Source organism: Belonocnema kinseyi, chromosome 6 (genome assembly GCF_010883055.1).
Source record: "Belonocnema kinseyi isolate 2016_QV_RU_SX_M_011 chromosome 6, B_treatae_v1, whole genome shotgun sequence".
Classification (NCBI taxonomy): Eukaryota; Metazoa; Arthropoda; class Insecta; order Hymenoptera; family Cynipidae; genus Belonocnema; species Belonocnema kinseyi.
Genome location: NC_046662.1, coordinates 102,424,644 through 102,442,189, shown reverse-complemented (window position 1 = coordinate 102,442,189; position 17,546 = coordinate 102,424,644). Strand labels below are relative to the sequence as shown.

The 17,546-nt window shown below is 37.9% G+C and overlaps 1 protein-coding gene across 2 annotated transcripts in view; it reads left to right on the top strand.

Moving 5' to 3' along the window:
* The window catches only part of LOC117174494, a 66,480-nt gene that overhangs the window by 32,794 nt on the left and 16,140 nt on the right, over positions 1–17,546 (top strand). For both annotated transcript variants that reach the window (XM_033363657.1, XM_033363656.1), the window contains exon 5: positions 8,246–8,410. In XM_033363657.1, coding sequence (XP_033219548.1) covers positions 8,246–8,410 — 165 coding nt within the window. The remainder of the gene's footprint in view (positions 1–8,245; positions 8,411–17,546) is intronic.

Genomic DNA, 17,546 nt, shown 5'->3' with positions numbered 1-17,546 from the left:
TTAAAAACGTCCAAAATGTGAATTTGTTTATATAATTTGTTTATAAAATAAACAAATAACATTTAATGTTAAATTTAAATATTCACGTATCATCCTCACAATAAAAGCAAGCAATTTCAGAGCAGAGATATACGTTGAAGCTGAATAACCCTTAATGTCGAGTATTTGTTAATACAATTTGTTTATAACAATTAACTATGCAAGTTAAGAATTTTTTTATGTTTCTTATACCCCTGTGCACTAAATTCAAGGTACGAGAAGTATAAGAAAAATTTTGTCTAGAAGATAAAAAATGAAATTAGAAAAATCGACATTTTTTTCGATGTTTGCATTAAAATAAAAGTTAAATAAACAAAAAAATAAAAAATCTACTCTCACCATTTTCTGAAAAATTCAGTTCTGAATTTTTCAAAAAAAATTCTAAAATCGGTGCATAATTGCCTTCTAAATGTCATTTTGAACCTCGTTTCCCGATTTCACCCCACTGTGCGCCGACGGCGCTGAATTCGAATCAGCGGTTACGCCATTTTGAAGCAAGGCGGCTGGCGGCGGCGTGGCGCGGTGGCGCAATGGTCTGATATATTATATATGGGACGTTCCTGTTCATCCGGGGCAAGGCTATTGTCAAAACTCCTCGCAACCAATTAAGACTTTCAAGGGCTTAAAATCTTCATCTCGACATATACTTTCGAATGCATTATTATGCTTCAGAAAATGCAACATGGCGGCTTGAATATGGCGTCTGAAGCGGGAAAAAGCCATGGATGATTAGTTAACATTATTTAATCAAAACAACAATTACTTGGGTGTTCTGGTGTCGCTGATTACAATTATCTGACGTGCGTTGTCTATTCATCATAAAACAACAAGCTACAATTAAGCGGAATAAAGAAATATTCTTCAAATGTTCATGATAATCTTGTAGTAGCTCATGAAGAGAACTCTGGTCTTCTTTCCCATCTATTTACTTATAATTTGGCAGTTTTCTTTTGCTTCTCAATTTAACGGTTATGCGCAATAACGGTGTTCATGTATTTTCAGAAATATTTTGTTCTTCATTTGTTTTCATGAAACTGTGTACAAAACAAATTGAAAACAATTGACTTCTGAAAATGCAAGTACAGTAGGACCTGTGGCATCGGGACTTGTCGCATCGAAATCCTCAGATGTTAGGGCCTTGTACACCGTTATTGCACCCAACCGTTCAATTGTTTGACGTTCGCGTATCATTTTTCATAAAAACATCAAGCTACCACTAGTCGTTTGTCAATCGTGCTGCCTGATTTTGAGAACTCTTGTTTCTGTGCGTAGCAATCATTCATCAGTTGATGTGATTTACTTCCAGGTAATTCAAAGTTTGTGCGTTATTCGTCCAAAGAAATAAAAAATTCCTATTTTTTTCGAACCATGGCGACGAATCAAAATGATTCTGGTTCTTTCACGCTGATAGTTAGGTAAGATAGATGCGCTTATCCTTTAAATTTCGATGGGCATAACGGTAAGCGTTTAAAAAAGCTTCAAAAATAATGTCGCTGGATAGTACGATATCTGCAGAAGCAATGAGTTCAGATGCATAATCTGAAGCATGTCCAAACAAAAAGAAGTGCTTATCAAGGGAAGATGAGTTAAAAGAACTCCTGAATGAACTAAAAGAAAAGTAATCTAGTATGTGGGAAAATGAACCCCTCCGCTTGACTAAATTCCAAGAAACTCCTGATTGTTGGTCAATTCGTAAAATATGTTCCAAATTCTGTACTTCGAAGAGAATGGCTCAAAACGTAAAAAATATGAAAAAATCAGCAGGGGTGCTGGCGATTCATACTTCAAAAAGTGGCAAGAATTTATCAGAGAATACCATTTAAAAGGTTTTCTTGTTCTGTGAAGAGAATATTAATAGTAGAGTGATGCCAAATAAAAATGATAGGGTAACCGTGAGAGTTGATGACGAACAAAGAAGGCACAGGATCGACTGTTGCTTTTTGACTAAAACAATTGCATGGTCAATTTAAAGAGCAGAACCATAAAGCTCCGATTGGTTAAAAAAAAATTCGTATAATTAAGACCAAAATAGTGTGTGCTCGCTAAAGTAAGTGGGACTCATAGCGTTTATGTATTTATTATTCATGAAAATTTCAATGCGATGGTTGATGCTGTTAATTTTAAATATTTGACGAAAAATTCACAAAATCCAGTGAAAAATCGTAGAAATTGTATTATATTTGTAACTTTTAGTAACGAAAATCCTTATTTTTACTTTAATGAATGCCAATCATATCAAGGAGTTAAAAAATTCTTCCAAAAAAAAGTATCCCACATAATCTATGGTGTACGACAGTCGACTGATAGGTAGATTCTTAAAAAGAAATGTCTTTTTGCAGAAAATTTTGTCGACGAACTGTGTGTTAGTCTGCACAAATTATTGCCCCATGATTTTATCGCAAAAAGAAATTTGAATATGTGATGAAACGTAGGAAGTAACTGAAAGAAAATAAGGTATCAGTTTAGTTCGATTTCTCTAAAAACTTTAAGTACGTGGTACAAAATGCCGCACGAGAATTTCATTACAATAATGGTCAGTGCAAATTATATCCTGCAGTATTCTATTACAGATCTAAAGAAAAAAACACTTCATCCTCGTACTGTTGCCCTATTGTACGATTCATGATACTATTGCAGTGTAAATTATGCAAAGATTTCCACATAGAGGGTAGATGGCACTTTCAAACTGGCGCCCATGGCAAAGGTGCATTCGATGGTATTGGTGCTACCTTCAAAAGGAAAGCCGCACGTGCTTGTCGCAGAGGATCCGAAAATGGGAACTCAAGGATGACTTGGTAGACTGCGACGATGCCAGCATTATCCGTCTTTGAGATCTACCTAAACCATCGGATCTGGCTGAAATGGATGCCTCCCTTTGAGAGAATATTTAGGAGGACCCCAACCTCTGGACCATCAACTGTTCAGTTTATAGTGCTGCGAGAGCTGAACAAGTCAAATCCGATTCTACAATTCGTCTAAGCTTTGCGGTTGTGTTGAGTATACTTTGCTCTTTAAATAACGCCAAAGGAAATAGTCGAGAGGCATCAGATCAGGAGATCTAGCAGGCCACTCGATTTCACCCCTTCTTCCAATCCACCTTTGAGGGAACTGTGTATCCAAATATGCTTGAACCTCCCTACCGTAATGACCCGCTGCTCCGTCCTGCTGGAACCAAATATTTTGAAAATTATCGCCTGTAATACCCCTTATTCTTGGTACCATTTGGTTTCTGAGAAGCTCTTCATATGCACGGGCATTGAGATTACCACCGATGAAGAAAGGACCTATCAATGTATCATTCAAGATACCGGCCCAAACATTAATCTTTTGTGGATATTGTGTGTGACTCTCCAACATACTATCAGGATTTGTGTCGCACCAATATCTACAATTTTGCCTGTTAACTTCACCTTTGAAAGTGAAAGTAGATTCATCCGAAAATACTGTATTGTACAGGAAAATAGGATCTCTATCAATTCTGTCCATGATAATTTCATAAAATTCAACCCGACGATCAGGATCTTCTTCATTGAGCTCTTGTACCAGATGAACTTTGTAAGGGTGAAAATTAATGCTTTTTAAAATAGTTTGCACTGTCTCAGGAGCAACGTCACGCTCATTACTAGCTCGACGTAGACTAAGGTGTGGGTTTTCAACAAATGCTTGGGCTATGTCCATCTGCATCTCCTCAGATCCTGCAGGTTTTGGCCGACAAGTTCTATGAAGGTACTTGATAGATCCATGATTTATAAAGCACCTTACAGTTCTTTCAATTGTTGATTTTGAGACAGGATTTCACTCTTCTCCACTGCGAAAAGTGCGATTAAAAAGCAAACGAACTTGATCATAAAGTCGAACTCGATCTTCCCAATCACGCATCATCAATACAGATACCCTCTCTCGTTGCGAAAGTTTAGCTTGCGCCATAATAATCTTTTAGCGAAAGATAGTAAGTATGTACTAGTGATACGTAAATTTAGTTTCGATTCGTAATATTCGTATGGAAAACGGTATAGAACTTATGGTATCGCCTTAGGTATTGACTTAGGTATCGAAAAACGGTGTAGGACTGTATAACTCTTCGGGGAGGAACATAACTCTCACCAGAACACCTGGAACTTTTAATGAAAAATTTCCTAATGATTTTACAATATTCAAAACGCTGTAACAAAGATCAATACAGCGCTCACCAATGAATTTCTCGTTGAAATTTACTTCAGGAATTACACTGACCTCTTGGAAAACTTTGTTAATTTCAAATAACCTCGAACTGACAATGACCGTTACAATTGACCTATAACTTGGGTACGTACCTCAACGTAGAATTTTCCGCTCTGTCGATTGCAGATGTAAAAAAGGGTTTCCATTTAAAAAACAAAGTTGACCTTCAAAAAGCCATGAAGGTCAACTTCGAAGTCCAAATGAAGGTCACCGTTGAATTCCTCGTTGAAATTTACTTCAGAAATGACCTGCACTTTTTTGAACAATATTTTACCTGAAGAAATATTCAACCGTCCCTGGACTTTTTAAACACCCTATATATGTGTTACGTGCGCCGAAGAAAGGGGACTTACTCTGAAAAGTGAGAATTTTCGGGGCAATCGGTCGAAGTCGACTCGATAGAAGCGACTCGTAGGAGAGAGGGAAAACTTACGAAATCTTCCCACTCCACTTACCACTACATTCTCACGGAAATAGATAGGTCGTTGATGCGGCTCATGGGCGGGGTATAGATGAGAGCGTAGATGTAGTGGAAAGTGGTGGGACATGTTTCACGAAATCTCGAGCTCTCGAGTAAAAGACCGACTTTTCGAGTACCTAACAAGAACTTAATTATTAGCAAGAATAACGCTCGGAAATTTTTTCCAATAGTTTAATTAAAAAGAGTATCTCAAAAACTATCGGAAGGTATAAAAACCTCGATTTACATTTTTTTAGAGTAAGCCCCCTTTCTGCGGTGCACGTCACACATATAGACTTATCATTTTCCTTGTGGAAAACTTAAAGTTTCATCTGCTAATCATGAGGTACAAAGAGAGATTGATGCCCTTTTGGAAAACCAGATTTACTTTTCGGACAAACAAGGAAATCGAAACCATAAGTAAACCTAGTTCTATAGATTGGTAAGAAATAATCTGGAAAATAAATTGGAGCGACAAAACTTTAATGCAATTCGGGAAGACCATGGGCGCTCGAGAGACCTATGCATATACCTGATCGTGCAACAGAGCTGCATTCGGGACGTAAGATCAGATTAAGACGCCTGATCCGGCAGATTTGGTCTTCAGAACTGTCAGCGAGGATAAAAGTATCTGCAACAAACATGCTTGCTGTTCCAGTAGTAGTACACTATTCATTCAGAGTGGTTCCATTGACGAAGGAAGAGCTCAGATCTTTTGATATCAAGACATAGACAAAAGCATGCACCTCAAGTCTTTCGTTCCGGGACCCTAAATCTCAAGCCCTCAAGGTGGTCGCGGAATACTGAACCTTGAATGTCTTCAAAACATGATTAGTCGGGCTACAGCGCATATAATTGCAAATGGACCGGATCCCCTTCTTAAATGGTCAGGAAATACGAAGAAGTACTAGCTAATGAAGACCTAGATTAAGAAAGCAGTGGAGAAAAAATGCCGTGAACAGCTTCTCGACAAGAGGATGCACGTCATTTTGCACAGAAATGTGGAGGAACAGTCGATATCGTATGAGCTAACGTTTGGTTTCCTTCAATGACCCGGATTTAAGTTCAGAACGAAGGGTTTCATTTTGACATGTCCTACATCCAAAGGCACAATACGGCACTAAACGTGCTTTAATACCATCTATATCACTCTTACGGGAAATCAAGTGAATTGCCATGAATGAGAAATGCCGCATATACTGAAACTTATATTCTTGACAATTATTTCTATCTCGGAGGTGCCAAGCTTTTACTGGAAAATAGCCTAGAAAGCATATCTGTGTGTCAACAATATGCTAAGACGAATCAACTCAAAGATGACCTGCTAGACTGCTAAGATGCCATTATTATCCCTGTTCATGGAGGCTTTATGGCCACCTCTGAATCATCAATTGTTCAGTTTATGATGCTGGGACACTTTTTCTGATTCAAGTCGAACGCTAAAACCAGCGATGAATCAAAAGACCAAAAGATTTTAGCATCAACTAAACAAGAATATTCAATAGCAGCTCTTGTATCAGCGAATGATTCCAATGTAACCTTCATGAAACCATTAGCCCGTCTGCTACCACGTCGGCTTTTAACTTCTGTGGAAGCTTCCTTCTCTCTTTCTCTCTCTCATACTTCCAGGATCCAGGCCTTACCTCTCTATACGTAACGATAAATCGCGAAAAGCTGGCTAGAAGTTAGAACATTTCTTCTTGAACTTAGTTTTGAAAGTTAGGATTGTCTCAGGGATAGTTATGGACCTCGGAAAAGCGAAATAGAGGGCCCAAATATTCCTAAAGTGCTCTTGGGCTTACTTTAAACGTGAGCTTCACGGACGCAATGTTGCGCGCTCTCCAATTCGAAATAAATTGTTTGTCGTTAAAATTGATTCATTTCTGCAGAAGTGAACCGATTCACACGTTCGAACATGGAATTGACAGCATTTTTCACATTGTCAGTAAGAAATCGCTTTAAAAAAAGTGTAAAAGAAATGTTGACAACGAGTAACCGCCGAGTTATTTCTTTTAATGAGTCCATAGAAACCGATTCTAACACATATATGAAAATTGGCTGCTGCTTTTTGCAACTTTGTTCTTGATTTGCATTTTTCTTCGGCGGTCGCTGCGCGAGCGCACAGTGTGACGAAATCGCAAAAACTGGCCAAAAGTATGAAATGTTCATAAAATAGGCCACTTTTTGTCACTCACGTTCCGAAAAAAGGGGATACAATATGGTGGCCGAGTATGTTAAATAAATTTTTTTATTTATTTATTTTTTTAAATTCGTATCAGAAGGTTTTAAAGATCGCTGGTTATGAACATGATGTCAAAAACTAAAAAAACAAAATTTCGGATCCAGTATTATAATAATTTCAAAGTTATTCAGCATATTAGTCCACTACCTTTAATCCGCCTATTTGTTTTTTTGAATTTTTGACATTAGGTTCGTAATCAATGATTTAGAAAAACTCCTGATACTAATTTTAAAAAAAAATTATTTAACCTAATTGTCCGCCATATTGTGTCTGCCATTTTGTATGGGGCCGGCATTTAAATAATGTAACGTTTATTGACACTTAGACGTAGCAGACTGCCAGTCAGTGGCGGTGAACTGGTAATCTAGAGTAAATCCGCGTGGACAGTACAGTGGTCCTAAAAAGTCCGCGGCGCGATTGGTGGAGATTCCTCAGTGAGCCGACCTAGTAGAGACTAACTGCGGGCTGTGCCGTTGCCCATTTCTTTGATAACCTATGGAGAGTTTCGGCTAATCACTGATACGGCCAGCAACCCTTTCGTTCACGGTCGTCCTGATCTCTATTTTATGGTAATAATTTTGTTGCAAGGTTTACTAAAATAGACACTTTTATATATAAGACTTATTAGACTTATAGCCGTGTTGGAATGGGACCTATTCTACGTCTCTAAGGGATACGTTAGTTTAAATTTTATTTTTGCTATGGCAAAGCTGTATAACACTTATATTCTCAAATGAAGTTATCGCATGGATTTCTGCATTAATGACAGATATTGGAATAAATTGTTTATTTCTATTATGAACCAACGAAATATGAAAGATATTGGTGTTACTTATGAATATTTAAACTCAATAAGACAAAAATCGCGCGACAAATTGATTGCATTGACAGAAAAAGTAGCGAGTCAAAAGGACAAGCTCGTATTATAGCTAGAACTAACATAATGGAATTATCCGTTATGCTAGCATCTGTAATAGTAGAAAATTCCTGGTTCAGCAAAACGCAGGTTATCTCTCTTTCTCGCTCCTTAAGAAGTGTGAATGTAAAGGAATTATAGTAAGCTAGGCACAAGCAAATGGAAAACCGATGACGGTTTTCCATTTGCTTGTGGCTCGCTTACTGTAATTCCTTTACATTTATGTGCGTTAAGAAACGATAAGGATTGATAACTTAAGTTCTGTCGGCTGTGGATAATTAGTAATATTGAAACATATTCTAGTGAAAAAATACGCGTTTTCCTTATGTACAAGCCTAAAATATTTGAAGATTTTTTCAATTTTTAGCTGAAACGGTGGATTCAAGCATTGTCACTTATGTCTCCATCAACCGAAATGTCAAACGAATTAGTTCATGTCACTCGCAATACGGAAACCATCGATTGCTGGGCTTATGAATTATTTTTTCACCTCAAATACCTGCAAGTAAACCGCATGCAGAATATTAAAAAGGTAAATGCTTGCTAAAATTTTTAGATTCTGAGATAATTTTATTATTAAGGGAATAATAAACAATTATGTTTAAAAACCCTATAAGATCCAAGTTAAGGATGTTGAACGGGTATATTTCAAGTTTTGTTACAAACATTGATTTTTGTATCATTCTAATCATGAATAAAAAACGGATGTGTGAGTATGCTTAAAGACCACCCCTATCGGTACAAAATTTCTTTTCTGACATTTTTATTTATAGCTACTTAGCAAGAAGTTTGTAAGCAGGCCAGTATGAAAAAAATTGTAAAAAATATATTTTCGAAATTATTGCTGGTAAAGTTCTTTTCTGTCTTAGATAAATTACATGTGCCTGCAATCGAAAAAATGTGTTGATTATAAATATCCTATTTTCCAATCGCTAATTGCAACATATATTTTTTTTAATTTTGTAATTTATACGTGCTTACGGACAATAAGTCCCTCCTTGCCATGGTTCGTAAGCTTAGGCCTATTTATGGTTGCATTTTAGCCCTATATTGTTAAGTTATTGTTAAGTTTATTTATATTGTTAAGTTTGTCTTGGTAAGTTCCAAATATATTATAGTGTTTATGTATCTTGTAAACTAGACGGTATACGTAAACACAGGTAGCATCTTTAGATTGGCCATCAGGACATAACGATTTACATAATATATACACATATAATTAAGTTATATGCAAATAAATATGTGCATGTAAATAATTAAACACAAATTTTCAGTGTGAAAGGGAAGTATTTTTGTGAAGACTTTATGTCAGCCAATCCTTTCTTAACTGCCGTTCACATTTCGGAATCCTCAAGGTTGGACCGCCATAAATTAACACATTAAAAAGGACGTAAATCGCCCAGGGAATCTATAGAAATTAAAATATTTAACTAGAGGGTGACGATTCACTGAAAGTACCTGGCCTGATATTTTCGACTGAGATATTCCTAAGATTTGCTTTAGACAGGGACACGATTACTATAAGTCATAATCACCTAATATATTAAAATTATGATCTGAAAATACTTAACCAAAAGTTTACATGTTTAGCTATGACAGGATATATTATATATTCATCAGAGAACTTGAATTATTTAAACAGAATTCCAAGCTGCTTTATTTTAGAATGAGAAAAATGTGAAATCGATCAATATAACAAATCATAACCTAAGAACCAAACAAATGGCTAAGATCGGTTTGAATCGGCCTGTTTTAGACACCAAGATTTACAGTTCTCGTATTCACTGTTAAAAATTGTCTACTCCCTCTAATTTTGTACGAGTTCGGAAGGTTCATTTCTTTCTAGTTCAATAATATGCACAAGGTATGTCCCAAAAGTATCCGACCTTCTGCTCTAGCCATGTGCCTAGTTGGTGCCTAGTGGTTTAGGCAATTTAGAATTGGTAATACTTCAGTGAAAAGTGACTCTCACACTGGCAGCTGCGCAACGGCCAAATCTTAACAATGCCCACTGTTTTATTCAACCAGGACGGTGCTGTTCATCATAAATACGCTCTAAAAGGTCGGACGGTAAACAAAGAGTATTTCCAAAAAGTTCTGAAAAGATTGCGTAAAGCAGTAAGAAGAAAACGTCCGTTTTCTATTCTTCTTCAACCACCATAATGCGCCAACACGTTCATAGAATCTTGTAGAATAGTTTTTGGGAAAAACACAACATGAAACAACTTCGCCAGACTCTGTACAGTCCCAATGTAGTGCCCTGTGACTTTTGGCTGTTTCAAAGATTGAAAATTTCGCTCAAACTGCACGTTTCAGCAACACAGATACGATTAAAATGAATGCGACATGTGCACTGAAAGCCATTCCAAAAACTGACATCCAGAACTGCTTTAGGCTGTGGAAGTACCAATGAGAGCGTATTCTTCAGTCAAATGGGGATGACTTCGAAGGATGCCATGAGTAGGATGACTAAAAGTAATGCCAACGCAGATTTGTAAACGCAGGTCGGATTAGCTAGTTCAACAATATGTTTTTTTTCATTTCTTATTAAATTAATTAATTAAACATGCTGTAGATTAGAGTAATTGATGATAGATTCAGATAACATAAAAATTGTGTTTAGGATTTCAATGTTGTTAATAATTTATTTGATGTTGTTGTCTTGCTTTTGAGCGACCTTTAAGTTTCACTATTGACAGAATAGTTTTCACCCAATGTTTATTCTTTTTGAAATTTTCTCTATGTTTTGAGATTCAGGCCGTACTCTTTTGTTGCAGTCGGTACTGAGGTCGTAGCGTAATGTCTCTTTGTTGATGAGATGCAGACCCTTTTTCCTGGAGCTCAGTGACCACCAAGGTTCTGAGGAGTGTGGGTTTTCCGATTCTTGAACCAGTTTCAATCTAGCGTGTTATTCGAGACCTTTCAATCAATATTTAATTTAAAGTCAGTATTTTCTTTGAACCATTCAGGTATATTAGTTTCATTCTTTAAATCTGTGTTTCCTTCAATTTCGGTTTCTGTCAAGTGACTTTCCCAACTTGATCGTCTTCTGGTGTTGTGGGACATGACGAGCCGGATGACATATGACTTCCGGTTGCGTCGGGATCGATCGTTCGATGAACTATCGTGGTCGTAGTTATCGGAGGTTATATCTGCTCTAATCTTTCAAAACAACCAAAACCTTTTTTTGGTACAAAGTGCTCTGTTGGATCGACTGCTGGACAAATTATTTGAATTTCAGTGATTCCTTCGCTGCCCCACGCCAGTCCGCGATTAATTAAGTAACAAATGTATTCTTATAAACAATTTTTTCAAATAAGTATTATAATAAATTAGATCAGTACGTTGTAGGAAAAAATTATTTTATACGAAAATCAATATTTTTCATTATTATAATGATACAAAGTACGAAAAATCCGTAAATTAGGCTAGATTCAAGATTTTTAATTTTGAGGCCGTATTTTATTCGTTTGATTAATTTTTTGTCACGCTTTGGAGTCATCGGAACGTCGTGGGATATCAAGGGTATGTTTTCGACATTGAAACTCTAAGAGGTTATTCACAAAATACGTGATACATTTTTCAGGAACTTTACCCGTCCCTCTGTGTGATAAATTTTTCCATTTAACTTAACATGGAGAATAATAGTTTGAACCCCCCCCCCATAAAGTGGCATTCATTTTTTGAACGACCCTAATAGGACGCAACTCATAATGCACGACTGAAAATCCAAAAAGATTTATCTACCTTTTGTAGAATCTTTTTGAGACTTCATGAGAAGAAATTTTCTCATTAATTCCCAGTATGACTAATGGACTCTTATTAGCGAAATTAATCAAATGGGTGGATTGGAGAGTCAAGATTATTTAGAGGAAGAACAACTCTAGACCATTTCTGATGACAATATAGGGAAGGAAAGATGATTACCTAAAATACCAGCCTATCAAGCTCCTTTTATTCATACAGCCTTAGAATATAAACCAAGCATCCTGTCGCCACCGTGATCTCAACACCAATGGGAATACCGGAACAAAGAAGGAGAAGGCAAGCTGCAACAAAGTCCCGGTCCGTCGCGTCGTTGCTACGCTCAGTCTCCTCTGCTGAACATAGCCGCGTGAAGTCAAAGTATTTCTCTTGCGCCTTTAAACTATCGTGTAAAGAATCAGCTTGTGAAGACATTCCTAACTGATCTTCATTATCTAATAAATTCCTTTGCGTCTTTAACTTTAATTCAAAGTGTAAACTCGACTTTTAATTACGAATTAAAATGAAACTACGCTCTACATATGGCCATGATTATTTAATATCAATAATGGCAAGATTTTTATTACTTTTTAAAAATGGCGTTGCACGTGATCGAGGTGGAGTCTCCTTAACTGGGACTTTTATTTAAATAACAGTTGTAGTCTGCATACGTCAAGTAATTATCAATATTATTTGTGAAATACTTTTCCCCCTTGTGAATTTTCATTGTACAATTATTGAACTGAATCCCTAGTCGAGAACTACCTCGTATTTTGTGCAATTAATGAACTGAGCCCCAGTCAAGTATTACCCCAAATTTATGTGTGATATTTGAACTCACTCCCTGTTAATCATCTCTTTAAGTTTTGTGTGATTATGTAATTGAATCCCCACTCGATTTTGGCTCTTAGATTCTGCTCAATAATGAAATTGTGGCCTTTATAAAGTGTTAACCTCAAATTCGTGTATTTTTGAACTGAGCGTCCAGCTTAACAAATTTAAGAAATTTTTGACTAATTTATTTTAATTAGTGACATATTAACGGAATATAACAATGCAATTCTTTTTTCAGTTGAAAATACATGCCAATAAACAATAAATACCACTTTATGATGACCTCAGTCACTTACTATACGTGATTTCGAGATTTACTAGTAGGAGTCACACATAACCCCTCCCATCGAGTGGCTGTGGCCTAGTGGTAGCGTTCCTAATTACGACTCCGCCGCTATGTGTTCTAATTTATTGAATAGAATTTTGTTTTCAGAATAAAAAATCCGTAATACATTATTAAAATTTTATCGTTATCACCTGTTTCTAAACACAAATGACATAATATCTATTAGTTACCACTTATGATATTTCATGAAGAAGGTTACAAAAATTAATTAAAGACGTATGTTAATAACAGATATTATATATTATCACATTATATATGAAAGACATACTCTTATTTACCTGCACGATTCAGGTCAGTTTCCGAGAATTTTTCATTTTGATAATTCTACACAGTTTGAGCTTGATACAGTTTCTGTGCCATTGCTTTAGATGGATCTCGGTACACTAGCCTTATCTAAAGTTTATAACAATCTCTCCTATCTACCTCTTGACGGTCCTTAAAGCAATCTGAAGCTGTTTCCCTTTAGGAGCATAGATCTTTAGGTTATCGGCATGAAATACATGAGTGATCATATACTCGCGATGATCAGACTCGCCGCAGAGATACCTAAGAGAGAATTCTGTAGTGGGAGAGATAGTGGCAGCAGTGTGATGCAAAAGATAAGAGGGCTTATGTTGTCGCCCTGAAAGACTCTTATTGTTACGGTGAACTCTGTGAGGGTGGGCAATTCAAATTTGCATTGCTTGCTATCACAGTACCCACGCGTTATACTATGTAAACCGTGGCCGAGATTGTTGACTTTCCGATACGAACTTCATAGAGACCGAAGCGACGGGGAGAGAGGAAGAGAGCAGTGGACAGAGATCTCGCTGATTATGCCACGCGCAGACTGGACAATGGTAACGATCCTCGCCTTCTTCTCCGCCTAATTAATTTCGCCTCCAATTAATTTCGGGTAGCTACCCAAATTTAAAAATTTTAAATCACATGACGAAAATCAAGATTCCAATGATATTGGTAATACTAATATTCACATCACTCATTCCTCCTAAAAATCAATTAGCCAATAAATAAAATAAAACCAAATTGTTCACTAACAGAAATAAGGGTATGAGTTTAATACCATCATAAAGAAACGATTTGATTTTCGAAACTCACTAAAGTATAAGAAGAACATAATATTTTTAAAAATCTGAATAAACTGAATAATTACTAGAGTATTGATTCAAATAATTATTAAGATCTTTTCACCTTAGCAACACTGCACGTGCACGGCAAGAAGTCTTAGTTGCACAAATTTTGGAAACTCAGCAACTGTGGTTACGCGAACCGCATCCGACCGCGACAGTTCCCAGGCCAAAAATGCGGACATTACTAAAAACCCTACCTAAACCATCAATACCATGGTATACTAGGTGCATCCTACCTGTTGCCTCAAGGCAGTCGTTCATCACTTCTTCACGATAACGGACTAATTGTCCGAACGGGAAAGTAGAGTTAAAGTCCAAGTTGCCCGTCAGTATTTTGCCTCGCGCTGGTCTCGGTACGCGACGCTCTACGATTGCAAAGCATCAAAGGAAATCATCAGGTCAGAAAACATAATACGTTTTATCATTTTGTTCTTATTTTCTCTCTCTCTCCTTCGACACTATTATCGATCCCATTTGCTTACACTCCGTCAGAGGTAAGATCCGGTGGGTCACAATAATAGTAACAAAAAAAAGAGGGAGGAAAACCACAGCGGGCCAGTTTAAAAACTAAAAACCGGCTACCCTACGTGAACCCAGTTCGAGGCTGGAAGGTAAACAATGCCGGACGGTGACGCCAGTTCAAACGCGGAATCAAATAAAACTACCCTCCATCTCGGTGGTATAACCCCCAATATATCGAATCAAACTGCCGGAGCTCCAACCATGGACATGAGTACGGCTATGGCATCTGTATTGGAGGGAATGACCCTGCAGAAATGCACCTTTAATATCCCTACTTTTGATGGTAAAAATCCCCCTCTAAAGGACTTTATTCAGGATGTAGCGAACGGCTCGGTTTATGTGAATGAAACCTCCGAACCCTCCTTCGTGAAAATAGTTCTCAGCAAACTGAAAGAGATTGCTAGAGAAAGCGTGCGGAATAAGACATTAAAAAAAGTACAAGACTTGATCACTCATTTAAAAAAACGGTTTTCCCTACGAAAAAGTATCAATGGTATTTCGAATCGATAGTAAACTTGCGAATGAAGAAAACCGAGAGTGTTAGCGATTACTACGACATTACGACATTCGAGGGCTACCAGATGAAATGGCCACTTTCGTGGATACGCGTAATCCCAAAGATTTACACGAGGCCCACGAGCACGCGCTACATTTCGAGGAGAGACAACGATATGCCGATAAATGAAAGGCAACTTCGGTCTCCACCTTCCATCTATCACGACACAAGGAACAGTGCTACAAACGTTTCGCACAGTAGTCCGACCCTACCAACGCAATACTCCTTTTACACCCCAACACATCCAGCCTACCACCCTCCTTATCCACCTACTTACGCTCTGCAAAATCCATTCCCTCCAGGCTACGGTTACCCCTATCCACTACCATACCCTCCCCTTCCTGCTTATATTCATGATAACTATCAAGAGAGCCGCCGTATGGACGCAACAGCGAGTCCGAGCCCCAAAGAGCGTCCCAGAACAGTACAATTCCTGAAGGACCATTGCAGGTTTTTAGAGCTGGACGAGAAAAGGAAGACTCACGAGTCGTTGGACTCACTTTTCCAGAGCTTAGACACTCGGAAACTCATTTTCTAGTAGATCCAGGGTCCGATGTCAACCTAATAAAACTTAGAGCTTTGAAAAATATGCCAACCGTAGGGGACGATCCTATAAGAGTCTTCGGTATGACGAGTGATTTAGTCAAGACGCTTGGCACAGTGCAACTTACGATACTCGGCAAGCCAGTTGAGTTCCACGTGATAGTAGACAACTTTCCCATATCGGCTGACGGAATTATAAGCCGTCCATACCTGAGGGAGGAACAAGCGCAAGTATCGTTTCGACACAACACCCTTGTTATGATATCCGACCTCATAAAGCCCATACTGTTTGTTGATCTTGAATCTATAGAAGCCAAGAGAAACCTTTGGAAGGAAATTAATTCCTTCAACCGAATCTAAAAATCGAAGCTCGAACAAAACAAGCAGTCGAAATCCCTCTAGTCAATCAAGACCTACGGGAAGGATACCTCCTCAGAGTCAATACACCAGAAGGTGTTTATACCATATACGTGAAGGGGTAGTGAAGAACACTAATGGCACTTGCTATGCTTACGCCTATAATACCACTGAAAAAGAAATTGAGATGATTCTACTACCACAAGAGATCATGAAGTCCTGCACATCGCTCATCTTAATGATGAGGAGAGAAAACTTGTGAAAGGCTAAATGAGTTACTTCCCGGATGTCTTCCATATTCCCGGAGAGACTCTGAATATCACGAACAAGATTCAATATCGAATTCCGACAGTAGATGATGCAGTAATATCAAGGAAGCCATATCGCCATCCACAAGATGCATTCGAGCAAATTGATCTTCAAATTGAAAAGCAACTAAAAAGCGGTGTCATCCGCCATTCTCAATCACCCTATAATGCGCCACTGATGATAATTCCCAAGAAAATGGACGCCTCGGGGGTAAGAAAATATCGGGTCGTCATAGATTACAGAGTCCTTAACAAAAAGGTAATCGGTGACGCTTACCCTTTACCTAATATTACCGAAATACTAGACTAACTAGGGCGAGCACACTACTTTACAGTGTTCGATCTGGTGAGTGGATATCATTAAATCGAAACTCACCCAGACGATAGGGCTATAACTGCATTCTCTACTCGGAGAGGACATTTCTAATACTTACGAATGCCCATGGGTATAAAAAATGCTCCTGCAACCTTCAAGCGCCTTATGGACAATGTCCTAAAGGGGATGTTTGGTTTGGAAGCCTTTGTGTGCCTGGATGATATCGTAATTTATTTGGAAACTCTAGAGCAACACGACAAAAAGGTTCGGAGACATTTTCAAACGACTACGAGAAGCAAATCTCAAATTGTAACCAGACAAATGCGATTTCCTTCGCATTGAAATCCCATATTTGAGACACATTATCAGCAGCGATGTAGTGAAACCTAATCCGGAAAAAGTTTCCGCTATAGGGAGTTTCCCTAGGCCCAGAACACCTAAGGCGATCAGGCAATTCCTAGGACTATCGGGATATTACCGGGGATTTATTCAAGACTAATCCAAATTAGCAAAAACTTTGCCAGAATTACTAAAGAAAGATGCTAAATTCATATAGGGATCCGAACAAAGGCGAAGCTTCCGCAAGCTACGCACTTACCTCTGCCGCGAACCCATTCTAAAGTACCTTTATTTTAACAAAACATTTAAACTAACCACTGACGCTTCCTAATATGCAGTGGGAGCAGTATTGACACAAGAAAAAGAATCTATGGATATGCTTATCGCATATTACATAAAAATAATGGGTCCCACTGAGAAGCGTTACTTTAAGTCTAAAAAAGAGTGTCTGGCCTCGTTACACGGTGTAACGAATTTCGTTCCATATTTATATGGACGCGAGTTCATTTTAGCATGCGACCATTAACCCATCTATTGGATGACATATATTGATGACCCCGGCCCAAGACCTCAACCCCGTTGGCCCCAAAAACTCAAGGACTACCAATATACCTTCGAGTACAAGAAGAGAAAGTTACACAGGGGAGTCGAGGCCTTATCTGGAAACCCTATC